A 22,437-nucleotide genomic window follows, 5' to 3' on the forward strand; every position below is an offset into this window, starting at 1 on the left:
AAACAGGCAGTTGGTCTTAACGAAAGATGTCTTGGCCAGAGCCCAATATCTTGGGCTTTGATGATAATCCACTCAATGTGTAACTAAATCCATGACTGGATCCTGTCTAATTTTGTAGTTGAATTGAAATACAAACCCAACTTTAGTTCTGTAATAACGTGATTACAAATTCAGGGTGGTTTGTCTCTTGATTTTTGATTATTTCACAAAATAGTGTTAAATATAAGACCCATTTAAGTAATTGTGCAGAAAGGTTGTCAGTGTTCCAGAAGTGACAATAGTTACCAGAAATTTCTTTCTTCTAGCTAAGAATTCTAAGATTTAATCCCAGCACTCTCTATTTCTTCATCTGTAGAGCCAAAGCAAAATGCATAAATATCACAAACTAAGGTTATTATGTTTTTTAGGGCAGCTTAAGATGTTAAGATAAAAATGTTCCAGTACAAAATACCATATTAAAATATCTAAATACATACTTTTTGTTAAAATCAAGTGGATCTGGGGTGAAATTGTTCATTAACTCAAGTTCTGAGATTTTTCTTGTACGCCATTATAAGTGGCTTTTGGGGAAGATACAGTGTTAGCAACTTTATTTCTAGATGATTACATAAATGTTCAACTTAGAGTCAGATAATTTTTTCCTCATGTTTTCACTTGTACCCTTATGCTTCCCTTTCTCTGAATGTTTGCTTACAATCTGTCATGTTCATACTAATTCCAAGTAATTGCATTTTCAGTTTCCTTTTTTTTTTTGTTATGAGTGTATACTTAAACATGCAGGAAGCTGTGATCCCTGCAGTTCCTTTCCCAAAAATGCCATTTATATTATTTTTGTACTTTATAAATTTGCTGTGCTTTAACAGTGTCTTTGCCTATTGACCCAATTACGTATGAGTTCAATAATTAGAAGCAGTGTAAACCTTATTTCCTTACAGAACTTGTGTTTGTGGATTGCTCTTTTGTTTGAATATAGCATAAACTGAGGTAATGTCTTACCATTTTTTTTCTCTTTTTCTAGATTTGCATGGCAATACTTCGGACATACATTACTATCAATGAATTAGGCCTTTTACAGCGTGCAAGTATGATATAGTGGTAGCTCTTGATGCATCTCTGATATGTAACTTATTTAAAACATTAAATACAGAAGCAGTCTGGAGAGTAATGGTGAAACTTCAACAGTGAATAGAAGTTCTGATTTAGGAGGAATATGTCCAATCCACATGTTTTCGTGGTGCAACTTCCTATTGAGGTTGGGAGTTTAGCGATGCAGTTATTTCAGGAGGTCGTCGTAGATCTTATTTCCAAGCAAAATGAACTGAGCCAGAATGGAACTAGGTTGGAGATTAGAGATCAATAACTTGAGTGGAGCTTTTAATGGGATCAGAATTTCGAAGACACTTTTATACATCCTGACCAAACACTTTAAGTCCAAAAAGTTTAGGATTAAGTTCTTCCAAAGAAGTGCTGCTAAAGAACCTGAACAGCTCTAGTATATACCATACAGCCATACTGCTACGATTAACACATTTTAGGGGCCATAATTGATTCAGATCTATCTGAGCCTTTTGTGTCCAGCCGAAAAGGGCTAATTCTGACTCTGTACAGTCATTCCTTTTGTACCTGTCCCGAGCAGTCTGGGTTTTTGAATGCTTATTAGAACAGGTGTAGTACCATGCCGACATGGAATTCATTGCACCCTAGTTAGTAATGTTCCCTTGCTGAAGTATTGAGCACTCTAATGCAGACAACACTGAGTATCTGCAGGCTCCAGTACGTTTCTATATCAAGGCTAGCACTGTAACAGCTAGTAAGATCATCCGCTCGGATATAACTGCACTGCACTGTCCAATGCTTCACAGCTGGAAAGGCCTCACTAGCTTAATGTGCTACCAAATCTAAACTGGTTTTGTGCATTGTTTTTTGTGCATTTTTCTTGTGCTGCACCAAATCAGCTAAGCTTTCTTGAAACCTACAGGGCTTATGGAGTTCAGCTCAATGTCATGAGATATTTCAGAATAGTTAGTCTGGGTCCAGTAAGGTTGACATTGTACTCAAACTGGTTCCTTTTACCCATTTTTCTCAATATCCCAGTCCTATAATATTCTGGTTAATTAAAAATTGTTATACTGCTTTTAAAATTTAAGGAAATAACTTGTTTAAATGGTCAATATCAGTTACCCTGAAGTGAAATGATTTTAATTGCTTTTTCAGCACAAATATTTATAAAGTATTACAGAGAAGTTACGCCTGGTGTGGATTTTGCTTCACAAGTCCTGAATGATCTTCTTGTTTCTTTGCTCAAGAACTGTTTGTTTCAAGAAGTATTTCAGATATTGAATGTTACTGTGCTGATTAACATGCTGGTAAGTGACCTTGGAATATTTTGAAAAACTCTTTGATCCATAGTATCTTAGCCTTTCTAGTACTATGCCATTTGTAGTAACATTTGTTTTTACTTTAGTACCCAGTTTTTATAAGAAAAAAAAAACACAAAGCAATTCATAAATTCTGTAATAAAAACTCTAAGCTTTCTAGTTAAACGAAGTTGTAAGACTAATTCTTCTTTTTTTTTTCTAAATTAGCCAGCTGTTGATGTTCTTCTGAAAATTTTTGAGTACACGGCTTCTTTGAATATAAGAGATGCTGTGCCTACGTTAATCAGTATATTTTGTAAGGTATGACATTAATTGTGCTACTATTTGTTGAAATTTCTGAAATGCCTTGCCGTGTTTTAAAACTCAAGTGTATCACTTTATGATTCTTTAAATAGAATTTTTTAAAAGTTGCATTGTGGTTAGCTGAATTTGTGGTATAGGCTTCCATTTATCCCTTAGTTTTTGACTAAGAGTCCTTGTGACATATTTTTCGCACTGATATTTGCTGCTTGCCTTCTGGAAATACTTAAGTGATACCAATTTTGTGTGTGCTTACTTTTCTTCCCCCTGTTTGATACTACAGCTTGTTGATGCTGGTATGTTTCTTGAATTTGAACATTTCAACTTCATTATTAAGTTCCTTCACCAATTGCAAGTTTCAAGTCAGGAAATAAATACAATTCTGAACATAAAATCCAGGTATGTCTTTAAGGAGCTATTTTATAACTAAATTTATCTAGTTCTTTCTTCAGGTTCTATTTCATAAGTTTATGGAAAGACTTAAAAGGCCAATTAGAAAATGCAGACTTAGTGTTTTGGATGGAAATGCATATGATTCTATCGTTTCATGCCTAATTGTACTCCGATGATCAGTATGAAAAAAGCTAATTATAACTGCAGTCAGAATCCAAATCTTGGATCTTTTATCTTTGAAATCCCTTATCTTTGAAACACATTAAACTGATACCACTTTAAAATACAGTCTGATGCAGTGCTGTTCCCAGGTGTGCTGCAAGTTTGTGTAACTATAGTGAAATCAGAGATGTTATGGTTTATTACATATCTTAGGCCAGCATAAGCAAGCAGTGTTCCTGCAATAAATAGCCCTTGTAGGCAATCGAATGGCTAGTTATAATTTGAAGTAGTTTTCTAGTTTCATTTACTGTGAGACTGCATAAATGCTTGTGCCAACACAAGTGGGGAGAAGGGTGGGTTTGGTGTCATTTCCCCCCCCCCCCCCCCATGTTACTGGATAATGCTGGTCAAAGTGTGAAACCACAACCTGAATCTGTTCCAAAACTGTTGACGTCTTCCTATCGCTTACAAGAAAATGGGCCACCTTCGTGCATTATCTGTATCATATAATATTGAGAAACTAATTTGCTATTCATAAAGCAAGTCTTGATTCTTAGAGGAATTGAAACATATTACATATACTGCATAAATACAAGGTATCACTGTTTCAAGAGAAAACACTATAGAAATCAAGTTTGCTGCTCTTCATACTGGTCCCATTAAAAGAACACTTGTCATCCATGGATATCAGTGTTTTACCAATGCAACTAAACACACCTGTTGGAGGTAGTTTTTATCACTTTTCAGATCAGGAATCTGATTCACAAAGGAATGACCCTTTCCAAGTTTCCAGTATGTATGTCCTTTTACCATAAACTGAGAAGCAGTCTATGTCTGTGAAGATAGAGCAGCTGTGCTACTTCCACTATATGTGGTAGCTCATCCATATGTAGGTTAAGTATCTCTATGTGATTGCATCGCACTGGTAGCTGCATTCATTGCTCCAGTGGCAGCAGCAGAATAAAACATTATGCTACTAGCTATGTGAAGCTGAATTGCACAGTTTCATGTAACCAACACATTTTTTTTTTGCCTTCACGTCAGAAACATGTACAATGCAACTCTACTTAATGGATTGCAAGTCTTACCTTTTCAGTTACACTTATCCTGAGAAAAGGGAATATTTTCTGTGAAAATAGTTGTGTTCAATAATTTGCATAATACATGACATGCATGTGCTGACTTTGATATCATTATAAATATGTTTTCAGTGTCCAGTTGGTATAGTGTGTGTAGTAAACCAAGTCAAAAATTGCATCCATTTTTAATATAAACATGATGTTTTGTTAATCACCTCCTGATAGTGTGTCGTTTAGTTCAACAGGGTTAGAAAAGCAAATGGTTTGAATAGAAATAGCTTCATTTGGTGTTAAAATAACATTAATATTTTTTTCTTATTGAAGATTTCAGGAAAAACACTTCAAAAAAACCTGGCATTTTGACTTCAATTTGGCAATGACTGAAATTCAGGTACTGTGTTTGTGCATTCTTTAAGCCTTTTGGGATCCTTTAATCAGTTAAATCTCATGACTTTTTTAAATCTACAGAGAATAGCAATTTCTATGTCATTTTAAATTTTTATTATGAAGTATTTTGAGTTTACGATAATACATTGTTAGTGAAGCCATATTTGAGAAAGGTTAACATCCAGGGAAAACTGTCTTTGGCTTTTCTGTGGTGTGTCAGTATTTATTTTAATTTACATACTTGAGGCTTTTATCTTAGTTTTGACTTTAACTCAAAGATTTTGTAATTTTAAACACCTTGCATGCCGTACATTTATTGTTCTTTTGATCAGTAGTGGTACAGCCTTCCTTACCAAAAATATATTTAATATTTTATTTAACAGAATTCATATCTAGTATAGAAAGACAAAATTGTAAAAGGCTGTAACTGGTAATGGTAAATGGGTATTTCAAAGAATAAGTAAATATTATAACATAATTCCTTTAATGGTTCACTTGAATTTTTCATATTTAAGGGCAAATTACTTTTTGTATGTACAATTGTAGTACTGTTTGTAAATTATCACACACTTACTATCATACCTTCTTAAATTTAGGTCTCAAGGTCTGTAAGAACCAGGACTAATTTTGATTCATTTTCTTTTTTTAATACAAAAGTCATCTTCAAGCCATCTGGCAAGTATAGAGGAAATGACCATCAATTTGATGTGCATCTTGCAAAAAAAGATAACCAAAAAAAAAACCCACTCAGAGACTGAATACAAAAAATTATAGCTGTAAAAAAGTTCCTTCATTAGCTTTCCAAGAGCCTGTAAAATATTTGCAAATATTGGCCTTTTTTATTAATGGGAGTAACATAGTACATTAACTCCTACTACTGATGGCCATGTCTGAGTCCTGCTTATCAAAACATTGCAGTCCTGTCACGTTGGACTTTCCATGCCTCCATCACTGGAAATCGAGAAGCCAAGCTACTCACAGGTTGTGAATCTCCCTGACTACGCCAGGAACCTCCAGGGAGGCTCGTTTCATTTGGGTGCAAGTAGCCTTTGAGAGTATTCCTCTGTGTGCACTGAAGTCAGAAGTATAGCTGCAGATGAAGCATATGAATAAGTTTTAGCTAACTAGGTCATGTGCAGATAGTAGTCTGGTCACAGCATCTTAGCATTAGCTGTAGAAACAGTGCAAGAGTTATGACAGCCAATACCAGATCCTGTGCTGCCATCTACGCAGCGATCAGCACAAGAACTGCCTAGCACAAGAACTGCCTACCTTAAGACTAAGTTGGATACATTTGCATAAGATTCGGTCATATCTTTTGGTCACTCTTAAACACTCATGCAACATAGAGAAGCTAAAGTGGGATTTGATCTATTTTAATAGCCTGGTCTTGGCACTTGAGCTTCTAATCATGCTTCAGCGTTTCATATGCCCAGTCTGTGGAGTCTGACTAGTAAAACTCTTCATCTAGAAGGCACAGTGAAGTACCTGGTGTTGGATCTCAAGATTAAATCATGAAGTCCAATTAGGTTATGTATATAATGAGCCCATTCAGGATTTTTCTGACCTGATAAAATAAGCTTTATTTCTCATGAAAGAAGTAGTTTAAAAAAAAAAAAAAAAAGTTTGTAGAGAACAGAGTTAAAGATCATAAGAGAGAGGTTTGTCTTGTACCTAGACCTGAGAACTATGCTCTATTTTAAGTACCAGTGTTTAGCACCTCATGGCACATATGCGGAAACAGGTGTAATTATACAAATGCTACAGTGTCTTCACTTTGCAGTAGTGACTTAACTATAAAAAGCACTGTGGTGATTTTTTTCCTATAGTTCTTCTCCTTGGATGGATATGGATTATTAGGTAACAGATGTGTCACGATAACATTTCTTTTAATATTCTTTTTTCAGTGCAAACTCAGAAGAAAGATCCTGTACAGGGTTCTAGTAGAATGTATGTAGTTGAATGTTACATGTGACTTTAGTATGTTGTTGTTGGAAACCTGAGTGCTCCAGTTTTCATGGGTTATCAGTGCAACATGATTTTCATTCTGGTTACAGATTAAGGAGTAAGCTAAGTACTATTGAGACTGATTTATTGTGAATTTTATAAAACATAAAGATTCACATGTCAAAAAAGGCTAGATCTCCATTTCATTTCAGAGATATGATTGACCTAAACTAGTTCTTAACTTAATATTCAAGAATAAATGCTAGGTTCTGCGGTCTGTGCTGAACCATGCAATAATTTGGGTTGGAAGGGACCTCTGGAGGTCTCTATTTCAGCTTTCTCTCAAAGCTGGGTCGACACTGAATTTGGAGCAGGCCGTTCAAGATTTTGTCCAGTCAGTTCTTGAAAACCCCCTTAATTTTTTGTCTGCAGTTATCCCTTACAGGTCTTGGCATAAATGCTCAGTTGGCTTACCTGCAGACCCTGCACAACAGCCCTGTACTGCTATCACTATCCTGAGGCAGCTGGTTTAAATTTAACATTTCAGTGTATGTGTGTTTGCATCTCCAGTGCGTCTCTAGATTACAGCACATAAACATAGGCTTAGTCCTGAAACTCCCAGAAAAGTTACGCCAGAGTAACAAGTGTCTGACCAGGGTCGTGTTCTTAGCCTGTATTAATAGGAAGATTCAAGTTAACTTAATCCCAGTGAAACAAAGTGGGCTTGATAATGCTAATAAAATTTTAACAAGCTAGAGAAAAGGTGTCATCACAATATGAACAGTGAGAGAAAATAACATAAAACGCTGAGATTTAATCATAGAATTATAAGAAATGTCTTTATTTGGTTATAGTCTCTTTGGATTAACTGATCTAGATGCTGTGATCTGTTCCTTTAAGAGATAGGAGATAATCCATTGAGGGAAACGTCAGAAATCGGAACGCATTCAGTACTTTCATAGGAGACAGATTATATACTAACTGCGTTTTCTTTACTGCTCTAAGTCTATTCCAGGTGTATCTCTTGAATTTCAATACATTTTCTGTTTGGTGTTCTGGAAGAAGGTTTGCTTATGTTTATCCATTGCCTTCTTCACAGCATTGCAAGGAAAAATGCGATTGGACTGAGTTGGGAAATCTGTATATCAGTTTGAGAACTGGACATGAACATTTTGGTGATCTTCAGAAATTGTCATTATTTATTGCTGAAATACTAACCAGAGATTCTGAGGAAGAAAGACCAGGAGTACCTTTTTGTGATTTTGCTGATGCAGGTAAAATTAAGATACAATAAATACTTTATTGTTCAACTTTATTCTTTGTGGAGTTTTTGAAAGAAGAAAAAACAAAAATCTGTGCTGTTTTCTTGACGTTAATCAATTTTATATGATACAATGTTCAGAATTTCTCTAGGCACAAATGCAGTCAACTGAAATGCTCAATAGATGCCATTTTTTAGTCAAAGTAAAATTCTCTATGCTCATACTTAAAAAGTCAGAGATATTAAATGGGTTTCACCACCTATTCCAAAAGGTGGATGCTTGAGCTTTCTCAGATCAAGAAGAGAAGCCAAGATTGATTTATTAATGAGAATGTCCTGTTCTCAGGACAAAAACAAGCATATTTAAGTGTTGTCATCTGAAGTCCACATTCTTAACTGCATAAATGAAGTTTAGGGTTGTACATACAACTAGATGTATTTGTACAGATAAAAACACATTGAATAGAATCACATCTTGTATATTTCATTTATACTTTCTTTTAGTAATTTGGATTTTCAGAATTATTTAATCCTGTAAAGAACCAAGAATTTCTGCAAGGGCTGCGTGCACAAAACTTTTGTAATAAAAATATTTTATTCCAGTTATGTGATGTGACCTTTCTGACCTCCGACTTTCATATTATAAAACAACTATCACAGCTTCCAGTCATGGAACACACACAAGGTTCTGGTGGGGCCTGGAACTTAGTCTGTAGTCTCTAGTATAGTAACAGTATTTCCAAAGTGGTAGGATATATTGTAAAATATGGTACTATGGTTTGGAAAGAACTTATAATTCAACACAGGTCTGTAATTGCCATCCTTTCTTCATGGTGCCAAAAATTGAGAAGTTCACTTTACAAATAATTATGTTATTATGTTATGCCATAGTATGTTCAAGCATCTTATTGTTATGGATGAACTAGAGGATGAATATGAAATGCTCTCTGAATAAATTGTAGTTATTTATTGTACTTTGTGTTAAAACTTAAGAAATTCTAATTTAATGCCAAATATTCCAGAAAATATATTTAAGATTTACACAGTGACCTTGTTTCTAAAGTGTGTAATTTCTTTAAAACTACATTTACATGTAAAACCAAAAGTAATGTTTTTTTTTTCCTTCTAGTAATAAAAAATTCACAATGTAATGAAGCAGACAGAATTTTCATTGGAAGAACTGGGATAAGCGTAATGTATTCTTACCACAAAGTACTGCAGTGGATAAAGGTATACTGGACTATAGCGATCTGTTTGGAAGACTGAGTCAGTTCTTTTCTAAATGTTAAACTATGTTTCTCTAGTGCTATCTGTCTCACCCAGCCTTAGCCCTTCTCAACTATCTAGCTGCATCAAAGCATTTTGTTATGCCGTTCTGAACAGTAGCCTTCTACATGCATCTCTTGCTTACTTTCGTTGTTAACTAGGGTGGAGGGAGTTGTTTGTGAGAATGAATATGCTTTTAATTTATTTTTCATATCTTGTGTAATTGTGGCTTTCCTGGGAGCAAAATACACGTCGTTTGTGGTAGTTGTTTTCCCTATCGTGGTGGACGTACCAGACATTCATGCTGCTTGGTAGAATGAAGGCTTCAAGACAAAGCACATTAAGGAGCATACTTCTCTCTGGATGGAGCCCATCATGACTTTGTCTTGCAACCTAGAAACTTAATTATTTAGGTTCAGCCATAGTTCTTCTGATCCAAGGATGAATCTGGGTTAACAGACAGGTCTTCCTGAGATTCTGGGACCGGGTACTGATGGGGTTGTTTCGCAGAAATGCCTCCTTCCTCTGGCAATACGGTTGTATCAAGAGACCTCCCAACTCAAGGAATATTTTGAGGAAGTTTGAGTGGGCCCTTTCCTGCACTGATGGCTCTGAACCTGATGTCAAGTGGAATGGCTAAGGCAAGGAAGACAAAAGGGGAGGCAAGGCAGGATACTCCTGTAGCTGGTGAACAGTTTATTCCCCAGATCATCACTGAAAGTGTTTTTCTTCTTTAGAATCTAGAGTTCTTTCTCATTTCACACCTCTTGCCAGATTCAGACCTAGAAGTCTTGTGATTCTTGCAAAGACTTACATGTCACAAAGAAATACCATTTACAATCTTTTCCTTGCTGTCAAATAATAGAAAGGGCCAAGGCTAAGAGACTAGAACTTTCACTGGGTATTTACATTCTTTAGTCCTCATCATAGGTTCAGAAGTTCATAACATCATAAGTTCACTGCAGCAAGCTCTGTTTCACTGATAAATATTTCTTTTTCTTCCTCGAAGGAAGCATTCTAGTGTTTACCAGCTTGAATCCCCTATACAATATAACACAACAAAAAAAATATATACAAGCTAATTAAACCACTGATGCTTTTGGAGCTGTATTTTGGCCAGTGATCCAAATCTGAATTTGCCTTCGTAGCAATGGGCCAAATCCTCATGATTAATAATTATGCTGTACTGGGGAGTTCCTCACCCCATACAGCATGGTTTCCAGCATATATTCTTATGAACACAAGCAAAGACTGTCTTGTCCCCTTTTGACTCTTGTTCTCCTTGTGAATTATTGGAGGAGAACCCTTTCTAATTTGTATCAAGCGATTAAGGTAGTCTTTTTAATATAACTGTCTATAAGGGATGCCCTTCAGGACTTCTGTTACATAAAACTCTTGTACTATTCAGTCTGTTTCCAGGATCAACCCAAGCCCCAGAGAATATCTGATAAAGCTGCTTATTTTAGAGGCAATACACCCATTTTGATGAATTGGTAATTTTGGAGCACCATCTTGTTGAGTTGAGTAGCTTTTTAGCAAGTCCCTACTAGGCTGCAGCACACTTGTTCCACCTGTCACAACAGATTGTCACAGCACGGTATGGCTCTGTTTAGCAGTAGAGGGGACGAAAGCTTTTTGCAATGGCGCTGTTTAGCAGTAGAGGGGAGGAAAGCTCTTTGCATTAACACTTTTGCAGTACTACACTAGAAATTTTTAAAGCATTTTTGTTCCACTGTACTCACCTGTTAAAATAGTTAATAGATTCCTGGTCACAGAAGAGGTAGGCTAAGTTCTTGGCATTGAGTGGTGAGTGCTTATGTGCCCATCTAAGAGCTTAGTTTGGCTTGGGTTTTGGCTCTCTTCAGCAGAGTACAGTCAGTGTTTGCAGGGAAATGCTGTTGCACACTTGCCTGTTTTCCAGGTCTGTTATAATGGGCATCCTGGTATTTGGGTTGCAGGACCTCTGATAGCCCAAGGAGGTTCATCTTCATGTGCTAGTGTTAGAGATGCGAGCTGTCAAAAATGTGTTTTGTTTCTCTTGTATAAAAAAGGTTATTAAAAGCAGGCAGTGCTTATATTACTTTGCTTTTCATGCATAGAGCAAAAAAAATGTCATCCCTCCATTGGGAATGTTGTGTTCGATGTCAAATCCACCTCTCAGCAAACTGTTCACCAAGATCCTCAAATAGCCTTGCAGACAACCTGTGTTCAGAATATTGGAATGTGAATGAGGCACTGCTCTGCGTGATTTTTATTGGAACCGACAGTCCGCAAATTGATCTCTGTTTCAGGGACGAACTAGAACTGTCATTCCTACCTACCTCCAAACAGTTTCATTCCATAACCTGTTTCAGATAAGTCTGAAAAGCAGGAAGCTCAGTCCTTCACCTTATCTTATTTTCTGGACCACTTTTTGGAAGCAGCAAGATAGGGGATCAAGCAGATGCTAGCCCATAACCTCAGGATTAAAGATAAGGTGAAGGATTGAGCTTCCTGCTGTGACTGAAGTAATTTTGGTTTTAGGACATGCTATATGCTTTTTTAATGGATATTTTGGACTGCCTCAAGCGCTGGATGTGCTTTTGAGACATTCAGATCACTTTCCCTTCACAAACATCAAACCCCTTTATCTCATAGCTTTGATGCTTGGTGTCTGCCAGAGGTAAAGTCTGTATGCTCCATGTTCATGGAGAGAATATCCTTTTTAAGAGCTGAGAAATGACACAGAACACATGCACTTTGAAAAACAATGCAGATATGAGACATGAATAGAATTCCATGGAGACAGCTCTCCAAGCAACCTTCAGCTACTTTCTTTGATTGAAAAATCCAACAAACCAGAAAGTTGTTTGGAGGAAGGAAACCAGCATAAAATTCAACGTGGAATCTGATGATCAAATTACTGGTTGTTTTACTGCTAGCCAGATCGGCCCTACTTTTTCCAAATTTTTTTCTGCTGAGTACATTTGTTAGTGTTTTGTTTGGTTTGTGCTGAGATAATTATTTCAGCTTAACACTTGTGTCTCTGCTGCATTATGAAATATCTGTACGATCTTTTCAGAATTTTATAGGTTCTGTAGTGCTAAATGGAATCAAAAGCAGTAAAAACGTTAATACACTAGAGTAAGCAAATACAAATAAATTATAAAGTACATTAGAAATACTGTATGGGAACTTTTTACTGTGGAAATAGTATCATTGGAAATAGTGTGCTGGGAACTATTAAACAGTGGATTTTTTTTTTTTTACCTACAGAGTCAAAAATTAAAAATCTTTTATTTATTTTTTCAAATTCTTACTACTCAAGTCTTTTTCCTTTTCCCCCCTCAGCTTGGATAATGTAGCTAAACTGATCTATATAAATCTGTATCGCCTCGTTAAATCTGCAGTATTTTGTGTAAATATGCTTTGCGTTCATCAATGTCATTATTTTCTCTGATCTTATCCCTGATAGGGAAGGAAGGTTTTGGATAAATTGCATGAGCTAAAGATATACTTTACGGTCTTGAAAGGACTTATTGGTCCGGAAAAGTCAGCATCGAGATGTCAAATTGTTAACACTGCTGCAGAATTTTTTCTTAAAACTGGAAGTTTGGATGGAGCAACATGGGTATTGAGAGGTAAGTGTGTCTTGTAAAGAACTGAGTTTTGATATTTAAATGTGTACTGTCCCCTTATGAAAGACTTGAGCTAAAAGTTAAAAGCTGGTCTATGTTATTAAATAAATTTATTGATACTGAGACAGCAAAAATGTGATCCATCTTACCAGTTAACATTCTTCTTGATATGTATAAAAAATATTATGACTAATACTAGACTTTTTTCAGAAACACTGTTTTCGGTTGACTACCATCACACTGTTCTATTCAAAAACCTACCGTAACAGGGGAAGGGTGCAACTGGGAAAGTGAGCCTGCCCCATGCAGTCTTCCTTTGAGCCCAGGTGAAATTCAGTGTCAACAAATCTTCCAGCTGGGATCAGTGCAGTGTTTCTTTACCCCTTGTAGTAGCCACACATAATGAAGCTAACTTTGGAGTATTAAAATATTTCTATCATAAAATAACACACAATTACTTGCTTTTTGGAATTCTGCTGACCTGATGAAAAAAAGAGAGGAAACTCAGAAGTATGCACAAGAATAAAAGGTGTTCTATAAAGTAATATTGAGGATCTAAATGTTGCTATTTGGCTTTATAAAATATTTATATATAAAACTATAGAGGGCAAGCCACTGTATGAGAGTCACTACCATGATATTTAAAGATGGGGCTATTCAAAATATGAAGGTTCGGGGGGTCTATCTGAGAAGTACTTGTGATAAGGAACAAATTATTAATAACTAGAATTGCATTTTGTGTGAAGCTTTGAAGTTTGTTTTCTATTACATTTTATAATATACTTTTAATAGCCAAAAGTCAAAAGTGACCAGCTGTTTCAGTTAATAGAAATAACACAGCACTGTTCTTTGCTGTAGAGTCAGGATGGATCACAAATGCACCAGTGTGGCCCTGTGATAAAATGGACATCCTCAATCGACATAATCTGTTATGTTCACTGGTACACGAATACTTGAGTAAGAGTTTATACAGGCAGGCATTTGAAGTTCTGCAGAACTTACCAGGTTTCCAAAATTGCTCTGGTAAGTAAAGAAAGGTGCTCTGTTAAGAGTTAAAAATTTAACAGATGATTCTGTACTGTTCCTTTTTTTCCCCCCTATTTCTTGCTAAAATTTGTTGAAAATGGATTTTTGACATGCCCATTTTCTTGCAAAGAGTGTAGATATCAGTTAAAAGTACCTACTGTACTCTGCAACTCCTACTAATTAAGTCAGTAATACACACACACATGCACACACACTTACTTTATACAGCCATCCTCTTTCTCCAGTTGTCCCAGTTACACAGTAGTATAGGAAAGATTCACTAATTTTTTAAGGACCATACAGTCTCCACAGTAGGAGAGAACAGAGATGTCATCAGTGAGATTCATTTCCTCTAACTTCAGTGTAGAAATCTACATTGTTGATTTCTAAAGCTGAGCTAGCCATACTAGGCTTTTTTTATACACCATGGGAAGAAATGAGTGGTTTTTCAGGTTCAGTTTATCTGACAAATTTTGGGTGTGTGCTTTGAGATGGGTAGTTCCTTAGTCTCTGCTGAAGAAACCTCACCTGACTCATTTGTATAAGGCTCAGTCCTATTACCAGTGCGCATTCTTAGGTATACTAGGAGAACTTAGTTGGAACACTGTCTACTTTGAGGATCCTAAAACATGTTTTGCCGTGAGATGGATACTAGGCTGCTGAGTCCTGCCAAGAAGTAGGCAGTTCAGAGCATGGGCAGAAGCAGAACTTGTGGCACCAAGATGACTTTATTGGTGTAAATTTGGGGAGTATGAGACACCAGGTAAAGATTGTATTCTTAAACCTGGGCAGGGAATATATTTTTATCTGGTCATACTGTTTTCAGCAGGAAGTTATGATACGGACTTAACAATTCATCTTTCACCATGTAAGTGAAATGTGTATAGCTATGTGAAAAGACTTTTGAATAAAGTGTCATTATCATAAGTTATCTCAGCCTTGTGCCATTTTGCTAATGGAAGCAAGAGTCCTTATTTAGGTACCGATGCCAATGTTGAGAAGCCACTCTTCAATTAGACTTGCTTTTGATTTGAATTTAGTAATGAACATTCTTCATTTCATTTCAGATACTGTAGATGTTCCCTGGTACAGCCACCTTTTTAACAAGCTGATTAATGCCTGTTTTGAGAGCAAGAACCTTGGGATCTCATCTTCTGCAATAGACTTCATGCTTTCAAAAAATATGCCTATTGATTTTTTTCTGCTTAGAGGATTAATCACAAGTTTGGGGAGAAGTTGTTTGTGGAGTAAAGCTAGAACCTATTACAAGAGTAAGTTGCTTTTTAAACAATATCCTTTGCTTATGCTCTTTGGACAGCATACACTCATAAAAGCTCGGTATGTTGGGGAAAATAGGTAAGAGTATACTTTATAAGGAGAAAACAGTACTTTTTGTGTCACTATCAGCAATTTATTTGTAACCAAAGTACTTATTAGGAAATAGCTACAATTGAAAATAACAATCAGTGAAGACTACCTGGCATGAAAGAAATATAATTCTTATAAAATTAATTTTTCATATTCAATTTCAGAATTTCCAAAATGTGAATGCTGAAAAGATTTAAAAGTGCATCATCTTCACACTTTTATCTAGGCAAACTATATATACTTCCTTATACTCCTGCTTAGAGCTATAATCATCACTGATAATATTCTTTGATGAAAATAACACTTTACAACAGAGATTATTATGAGGATGGAATATTTGTTGTGTCCTTGAATCAGGCCATTTCATTTCAGATGAAATAATAAAGTCTGTTAAGAATTCTTTTTAATTTTTTTTTTTTACCTTTTTTTTCTGCATTCTAAGCCACATACAGATGATAACCCTAATTTCTTACACTTCTGCATTTACTGTCAGGTGCTTTATCACTGGGTTGCTATCCACTGCTGCAGGGAAATTTGTATCACAAACTTCTGCCAATTCCTTCTTACCTGTCTGAAGTAGAGATGCTGTTGGCCATTGAAATATTCCTTGTTTCAAATGCCAGTGATGTTCAAAGTCCAGGTGCTACCAATCAGACTCTTCAAATAATACTGAAAAGGTTTGTTGACAAATACATACCAGTTTGACTGTATTTATCAATGCGATCATATAATATTCATGAGAAACCTTGTTTTCTGTTGGGTGGGAGAGAGAGTCCTTGTTTTTAAATTTTATTCTGGTTATAGAGCAGTAAACATACTCTCTTTTAAATTCTTGTATTTAACAATGTATATAACAGCTACCAGCAGAAAAATAGTTGTTCCAGACTGACACTGGACTGGCTTCCCTAACTGAATGTGTCCAGCATATTACGAACATACTGTATTTCTAAACCAAGATACCTTGATATTTCAATGTATAGATTCTTGTGTTGTGATTAAGCAGTGGAGTAGAAGGGCAGAGTCAAAATGTTACGCCTTTCAAAAGGCAAATCTAACATTTCTTGGCTGTTCTTTGGGGAGTACATGAAGCCATTTTATTTGATTCTATTTGTAGGCAATACTTCAGTATTAAATGTCTTAGTGTGATTTCCCCCTCCCTATGAGACTGAATACCTCCAGATAAAAGTTTATTTTTCCTCTCTTGTTCATAAACTACCAACCACTGTCACTAGATTATACTAATAATTTATTTTTCAAAACTCTATTTTGTCTGAGATTTGGTGGCTCATCATCAGAATGTGAAACTGCATAGAAAAACTGGATTTAAGAAGTGTGAACAGGGGCATCTCGAGCTCAAATACTCTGTGTCTTCCTTCCCCCCATGCTTCCCAAGGAATACATCCCTTATTTCTGCTTTTCAACAAACAAGAAGCTTTTCATCTCTATGTCTTTTTGGAACATCTAACCTCAAAGATGCCTGATATGTTTTCTCTAAGTTTTTTTGCTGTCGTTTAGGGGAATATTGAATTTACATTTGGAATGCTGTTTGATTACTTCATGTCAAAATAATCATTATATTCTATAAAATAAGAAATGTGTATCTTGCTTGCAGGAGAAAAGAAAAATCATACTGAACTCAAAATATGATTGAATTTATTTAGAAAACAGTGCTGACCAGAACAACAGTATAATTAAAAAAAATTTTGTCATCAGAAAATTTGTTGTGATGAGACATGATATATTCTTCAGCTTAATTTGACACAGAGGAAATTTAACTCCATCATGAGATTTTTTTTTTCTGTTTAAGACTATTTGTTGATATAAAAGTTCTAGCCAACACTAGATAGCAGTTGCAGGTGTATGCTGTTGTACCTCTGCTGATTTGGTTACAGAATATGGCCCTGATCATGCAAAAACATAGGCATGTCACTTAGCACATCCTTACTCCAAAAGTGATTACATGCCAAAAATAAGTAATCATTTTGGATTCAAGCATGTGCATAAAATCTTGCAATATCTAGTTCATAAAATGTCTACATTCCTTTACTGAATTTTCTAGCCTAGATTTGAGCATTTCTTGATGAAATGCGCTGCAGTGAGTATTGCAGACCTACTTTGTATTGGCATTAAATCCTATTATTTTCCAGTACTGTGAAATATGTTTAAGAGATCACTTTCTCTAACTTTTTAATTCTTCAGAATAATCAGCTAAAAATTGTCTAGAAATTAACATAATCTATCCTAAGTGAACTGAACATGAGGCATTATTTTAAAGTTTTTTATAATCTTGTTGCCAGTATAAAGCATCATGCAAGTGACACAGGGCCTGTATGTTACATAATTTTGTATTTGTGAAAAATCTCTTACAGATGTGAAGATCCAAAAGGGCAGAATAAAGATGACTATCAAACAGCAGTGGAGAGACTGATCCTAGCTGCTCGTATATCATATCCAAAGCTTTTTCTTAAGCATATGACAATGAATGTTAATATGGAAGAAGTTTACAGCTTGGATCTTACATCTGCTCTAAAGTGGCTGCAGGAGAATATGAAATGGGCTGGAAGGGTCTGGCTGTTTCAGTAGTCATTAATTAGTAAAGACTTTTTTTTTAATGGTTAAAGTAATCATTGCTGAAAATAGTATAAATCAATAAAGGTAGTTCCCATTGTGTTCAGACTGTGCCTTACTGATTAACAGCAAGGCTTCAGATCTCAGGTTGTTTTTAAATATTTATGTTGATGATAATGCAGACAGTAGCACAAAAATAGAACATCTTTTTTCCTAGATGCAAGTATCCCTATATAGATTGTCACACCAGCTTTTATATTATATTGTATATTATTTTTATTGTTTAATTATTTTTTATTTTATTTATTTTATTTTTATTTTTATATTATTTTATATATTTATTTTTATAATATTTTATATTATATATAATGGTGTCATTAGATGATAAAAAAAAGCTGTAACCTCAGCTACATTTCCCTTTTTATGGAGAATATAACACTGTTACTCCTATCCCAGCAATTGATTGGGTATATCTAGTGTTCTTGAGCAAGAGGTTTTCCACATTGCTCCAGAACCTATAGAAGTAACACATTTTCTTTTGTTTTCCTCACAGTATATTGTGAGGATATTGTCCTATCTGTGCGCCCCTTCTTAGACCTTCGTTTTCTTACTCCAAAAAACCACTGAGAACAAAATAACTTCAAAAGTCACTTACCATGTGAGACATGCCTGACTTAGCTAACAGGATACCTTCCTTCACAAAGCTGAAAGAGTCTATACACAGAGTTCACAGTGGAAGGTGTAGTTGTGTCTTGATGAGAGTTCAGGTATTGCTTCACACTTCCGTACGTATGTCCCCTTCCACACTGAAAAGGAAAACTTTCTCTCCCCCTTCAAAGTGCTCTTGGAGGGATTGCTTTTACCTTTGCATCCACATGTTGTAATTGACATTACCATTACTTGGTTTCAGTCAACTGCATGATGAGATGGAAACTTCTAGTGACCTATTTTTTGCCCGCTTCTTCATGAATTCCTCTCTTCTACCTGAAGGACCTTAATCATATTTGGGGCATTAATTTCTTAAGTTACACTTCATCCACTGAGCTGCAGCCTGAGTAGGTTTTTCATACCAGAAAATTCTCATGAAAAATCAATGGGAACTTGGTCAAAGTTGATACTTTCCCAAGCTCTGAACTTCTCTAATGCTAGTTACCGTCTCCAGTACCAACCTTCACAAACATGGTGATGATAGAGCTCTTTTGGACCTGTCTGTCCCCACGTGAGCTTTTTGTGCTGAGAATTTCTACTCTCTTGGGCATGGAAGCTCATGGGTCTTTCAGGCTTGTTCCTTTGGTAGTGACCCACAGGATGGTGGCCTCAGCTCTCAGTGCTTGAAAAATCTTTCCCTCCTTTGAGGCAGCATGAGTCTCTTTTCTCAGTTCTAGCAGCATTATTGTGGGTGGTCTCTCTGAATCTGGAGGTCATCATGATCTTAGTGCCAGATGGTTGGGAGGGGATTGGAGGGTTTGGCTATTTTGTTTGCTTGGTTTTGCCACTGTAGTCTTTGGGTCCATGTCATTAAACTGATTCCAGCTGGCTCAATTCTAAAAGCATTCTCTTGTATGTGGCACTGCATTGTTGCGCTCCTGGAGATCAGTGTGGAATCAGGGAGCTTTCCTCTGTGTTCCTACTCACCTTGTTCATAAGATTCAGCTGATACAGAATGATTTCAGTCTCTTAGGAGGATGTGCAAAACTGCCACACTTTAAACACAAAGGGTCTTAAAGGCAAGATATTTTGATACAGATCTTGATGCCTTTTCAGGCTCACCTTCAACTTAAGACCAGCAGGTCTGCAGCTATTAGATCGTACCTCTTCAGTTGATACCACTGCTCTTCCAGTCTGTCTGGAAGTTGCTCCTGAGGAGGAAGGGTTTTGACACTGATGACCACCAAGATCACTGCCTTCCTCCTGCCCCACCTCTATAGATAAATACAGACACAGAAGAAGCCTCTGTCTTGTCTTTTCTGGGGGTATAATTCTTCTGTAGGGATCTCATCTTCCTTCTAAAAAATGACAGGTTCAGTGCTAACAGATAGCATTTCTTTTAAAAGAAAAGCTCCTTACCTCCAATTTTCTCTTGAACAGGTGGCAGTAGTTCAAACAGGCTTTGGATTCCAATACTTGATATTCACGAAGACAGCTCTACTGCTTGCAAGGCTATCCACTTTGTCAAGTCCACTAGTAGTCAGCTGCTTTTTTTCTGAGTAGTTGAAAGACTGGATAAGAAATAATCAGATTTCAAATGAGGAGTCTAAACTGATGTTCTTCCAGCCACTCCAGAATTAGCTGCAACAACTAAAAGTGGCAGCATAGTCAACAGTGAGAAGCTAGGTCATTTTTGCTAATTACTTTTCTAAGATCCTTTGTAGCTTAATCTTCCTTGGAATTAAACAGAAGCTATCTGAACCCCAACTAAATCCCAACTTTCTATAAGCAGTACCAGATGTGACTAATAGTGTATTTTAGAGATGCAGAGGGACAAAATTGTTAGTAATCCTTAAAACTTCAAAGCTTGGGATGTTCTAAGACAGCATTATTTATCCATTATAAGTAGTCTTGAATTTTTATATAGATCATGCCCTGAAAGAAAAAAATCCAAATGTTGCTTTATTTTTCAGTCAGAGGTTAGGCATTTACCTTCCAGTGTAGCTTGGAACTGTGTAAAATTTGTGCAATGTTCTGGCTCCATCTCCTGATTGTCATTTCCACCTGATACGATGCTGTCTCAGTCATGTTTTATATTAACAAGCAAAGCAAGTTCCCTACATTGTTGCTAAGAAGTTGTAACTGGTGTACCAGGATCTAGCTGTATCTACCAGTGTAATCTGTCTACCACCATGACAAACGAGTAGGCAGTCTGAACAACTTAACTCTAAGTCCTATACTTCACACCTTTATACTTTTTGGGTCTTCTTGAAATACCTTACAAATCTGGGCATTTTGATATGTACCAAAACTTCAGAAAAGTTTCCTCAGCAACACTCTCAGTACCATTTTGGTAACAGAAATTCCCCGAGCTAAACAGGACATAACAAGTGAACAAAACTCAAGTGTAGAATGGAAACAAACTTGGAATAAATACTATGAATAAATGTTACAGAAAGTAGAGTTCAGTACAACAGAGATGATGCAGTTTTGTGGTGCCAGCCACTCAGTAGACAATATCCATCTTACTGCTTTTCCCAAGATATAAGTTACTGTTCCTTAGTTGCTGAAGAAGCTTCTGCATTTGAGATTAAATGCCTCATTTGATAGATTTAATTTTTCATAGAGGAAATAAAACTTACACCTTCCTCTTTGCAGACAGACAAAAAATGTGCAAAAACTTTCCTGTGCTGCATGCAATAGCTAAGTCTAGCTAGACAAAGTCAAGTTCCTTCAATATGTTGTTAGATAAGACACATAAGAAATGCCCTCTCTCTCTGGAAATCTGTGTTCAGTTTTCACTGATTACATGGCATGCCCTTAGAAAGATTAGACTTTTGTTAGTTATGGACAGTTTCTTATAACTGAAGCAGAATACTGTAGTTTGGAAGATTTATGAAAATTTTTTATGAAGCATTGATAGTTTGGGGTTTTTTAACCCAGATCAAGGATGAAGGTGAGAGGCTGGCAATAGAGGCTTGACAGTGTATGACTGTTATAAAGTAGTAAAAGAGCAATTAAAGGGATTATTTTGGAGGAATTGTTAAGATGTTAATAAATGTTGCTGTTTATTCTTTGTATGATACATCCAAAATATCTGTGAATCGGTATTGTCATTAAATTATTTAATTCTATTCAGATCCCTATAATTAATATTAATAGATATGTTGAAAGATAGGCTAATGGCAAAGTAGACATGGAGTGTTTAATATCTAGTAACTACTACAAGGATCTAGAGTATGATAAAGTGCATGAAGAGGTGAAGAATGGTGTGAAATCAGTCAGATTATGCAGTTTTTCACCAGAAGACAGCACATAATGTGGCAAATACTCATGAATAAATTGGGCTGAAACTCCCCGCTGTGGATGTGGCCAGCATCCAGTTTTAACTATAGACTGGGTTGGAGTATAAAGTTAGGCCTATGTACTGTGCTCAGTTCTCTGCAGAACTCATATAGCTGCTAGTGAGACTTTTACCTTTTTACTTTTAAATAGTAAAATTAAATATTCCTGGTGTAATAATCAAACTTATAACTAGCAATATCTTAATACCATACTCCTTTGCTTAGTAAAATATGACCACATTAAGGACAATGAGTATTTCACAGTTTTGTCCTTTAAAGTTCTCTGGGTTTATCTTGCATCTTTGCTTCCTTTATGGCAAATCCGAGGTCTAAATTTTTCAGTGTTATCCACTTCTATACAACTCATTTCTAAAATGACTGGTATTTCAAAAATTAGTGTTGACACTATAGGCTTCAGTGTTTCTGTGCCATTATGTGTACTGGGACTGGAGAAACTGATCCCTCTGATACCTGTTTTTGACCATCTGCAAACTCAGGAACAGAATAGAAATAAAGGAGACAGCAGAAACTGGCTCTGTTGCCACTTCTAGCAAGTTTATTGTGATATTTAAAAGTTTTTTTGTGTTTGGGGACAAGAGGAAGTCAAAATACAAACTTTTTTAGATGTTATTTTTATCTAGTATAAAATAAGCTTTCTACTCAAAAATGTTTTTGCGCCACTTTATAGAAATG

At 35.9% G+C, this 22,437-nt stretch overlaps 1 protein-coding gene across 1 annotated transcript in view; it reads left to right on the forward strand.

The window, feature by feature from the left end:
• Positions 1 to 17,767, forward strand: part of TOPAZ1 (testis and ovary specific TOPAZ 1) — a 42,689-nt gene extending 24,922 nt beyond the window's left edge. The window contains exons 9-20 of the mRNA XM_064505456.1: positions 1,019 to 1,082; positions 2,215 to 2,366; positions 2,586 to 2,678; positions 2,962 to 3,077; positions 4,637 to 4,703; positions 7,746 to 7,920; positions 9,037 to 9,137; positions 12,628 to 12,793; positions 13,649 to 13,813; positions 14,884 to 15,087; positions 15,678 to 15,861; positions 17,554 to 17,767. Coding sequence (XP_064361526.1) covers positions 1,019 to 1,082; positions 2,215 to 2,366; positions 2,586 to 2,678; positions 2,962 to 3,077; positions 4,637 to 4,703; positions 7,746 to 7,920; positions 9,037 to 9,137; positions 12,628 to 12,793; positions 13,649 to 13,813; positions 14,884 to 15,087; positions 15,678 to 15,861; positions 17,554 to 17,767 — 1,701 coding nt within the window. The remainder of the gene's footprint in view (positions 1 to 1,018; positions 1,083 to 2,214; positions 2,367 to 2,585; positions 2,679 to 2,961; positions 3,078 to 4,636; positions 4,704 to 7,745; positions 7,921 to 9,036; positions 9,138 to 12,627; positions 12,794 to 13,648; positions 13,814 to 14,883; positions 15,088 to 15,677; positions 15,862 to 17,553) is intronic.
• Positions 17,768 to 22,437: the final 4,670 nt, after the last annotated feature.

This window comes from Dromaius novaehollandiae, chromosome 2, assembly GCF_036370855.1.
Source record: "Dromaius novaehollandiae isolate bDroNov1 chromosome 2, bDroNov1.hap1, whole genome shotgun sequence".
NCBI lineage: Eukaryota > Metazoa > Chordata > Aves > Casuariiformes > Dromaiidae > Dromaius > Dromaius novaehollandiae.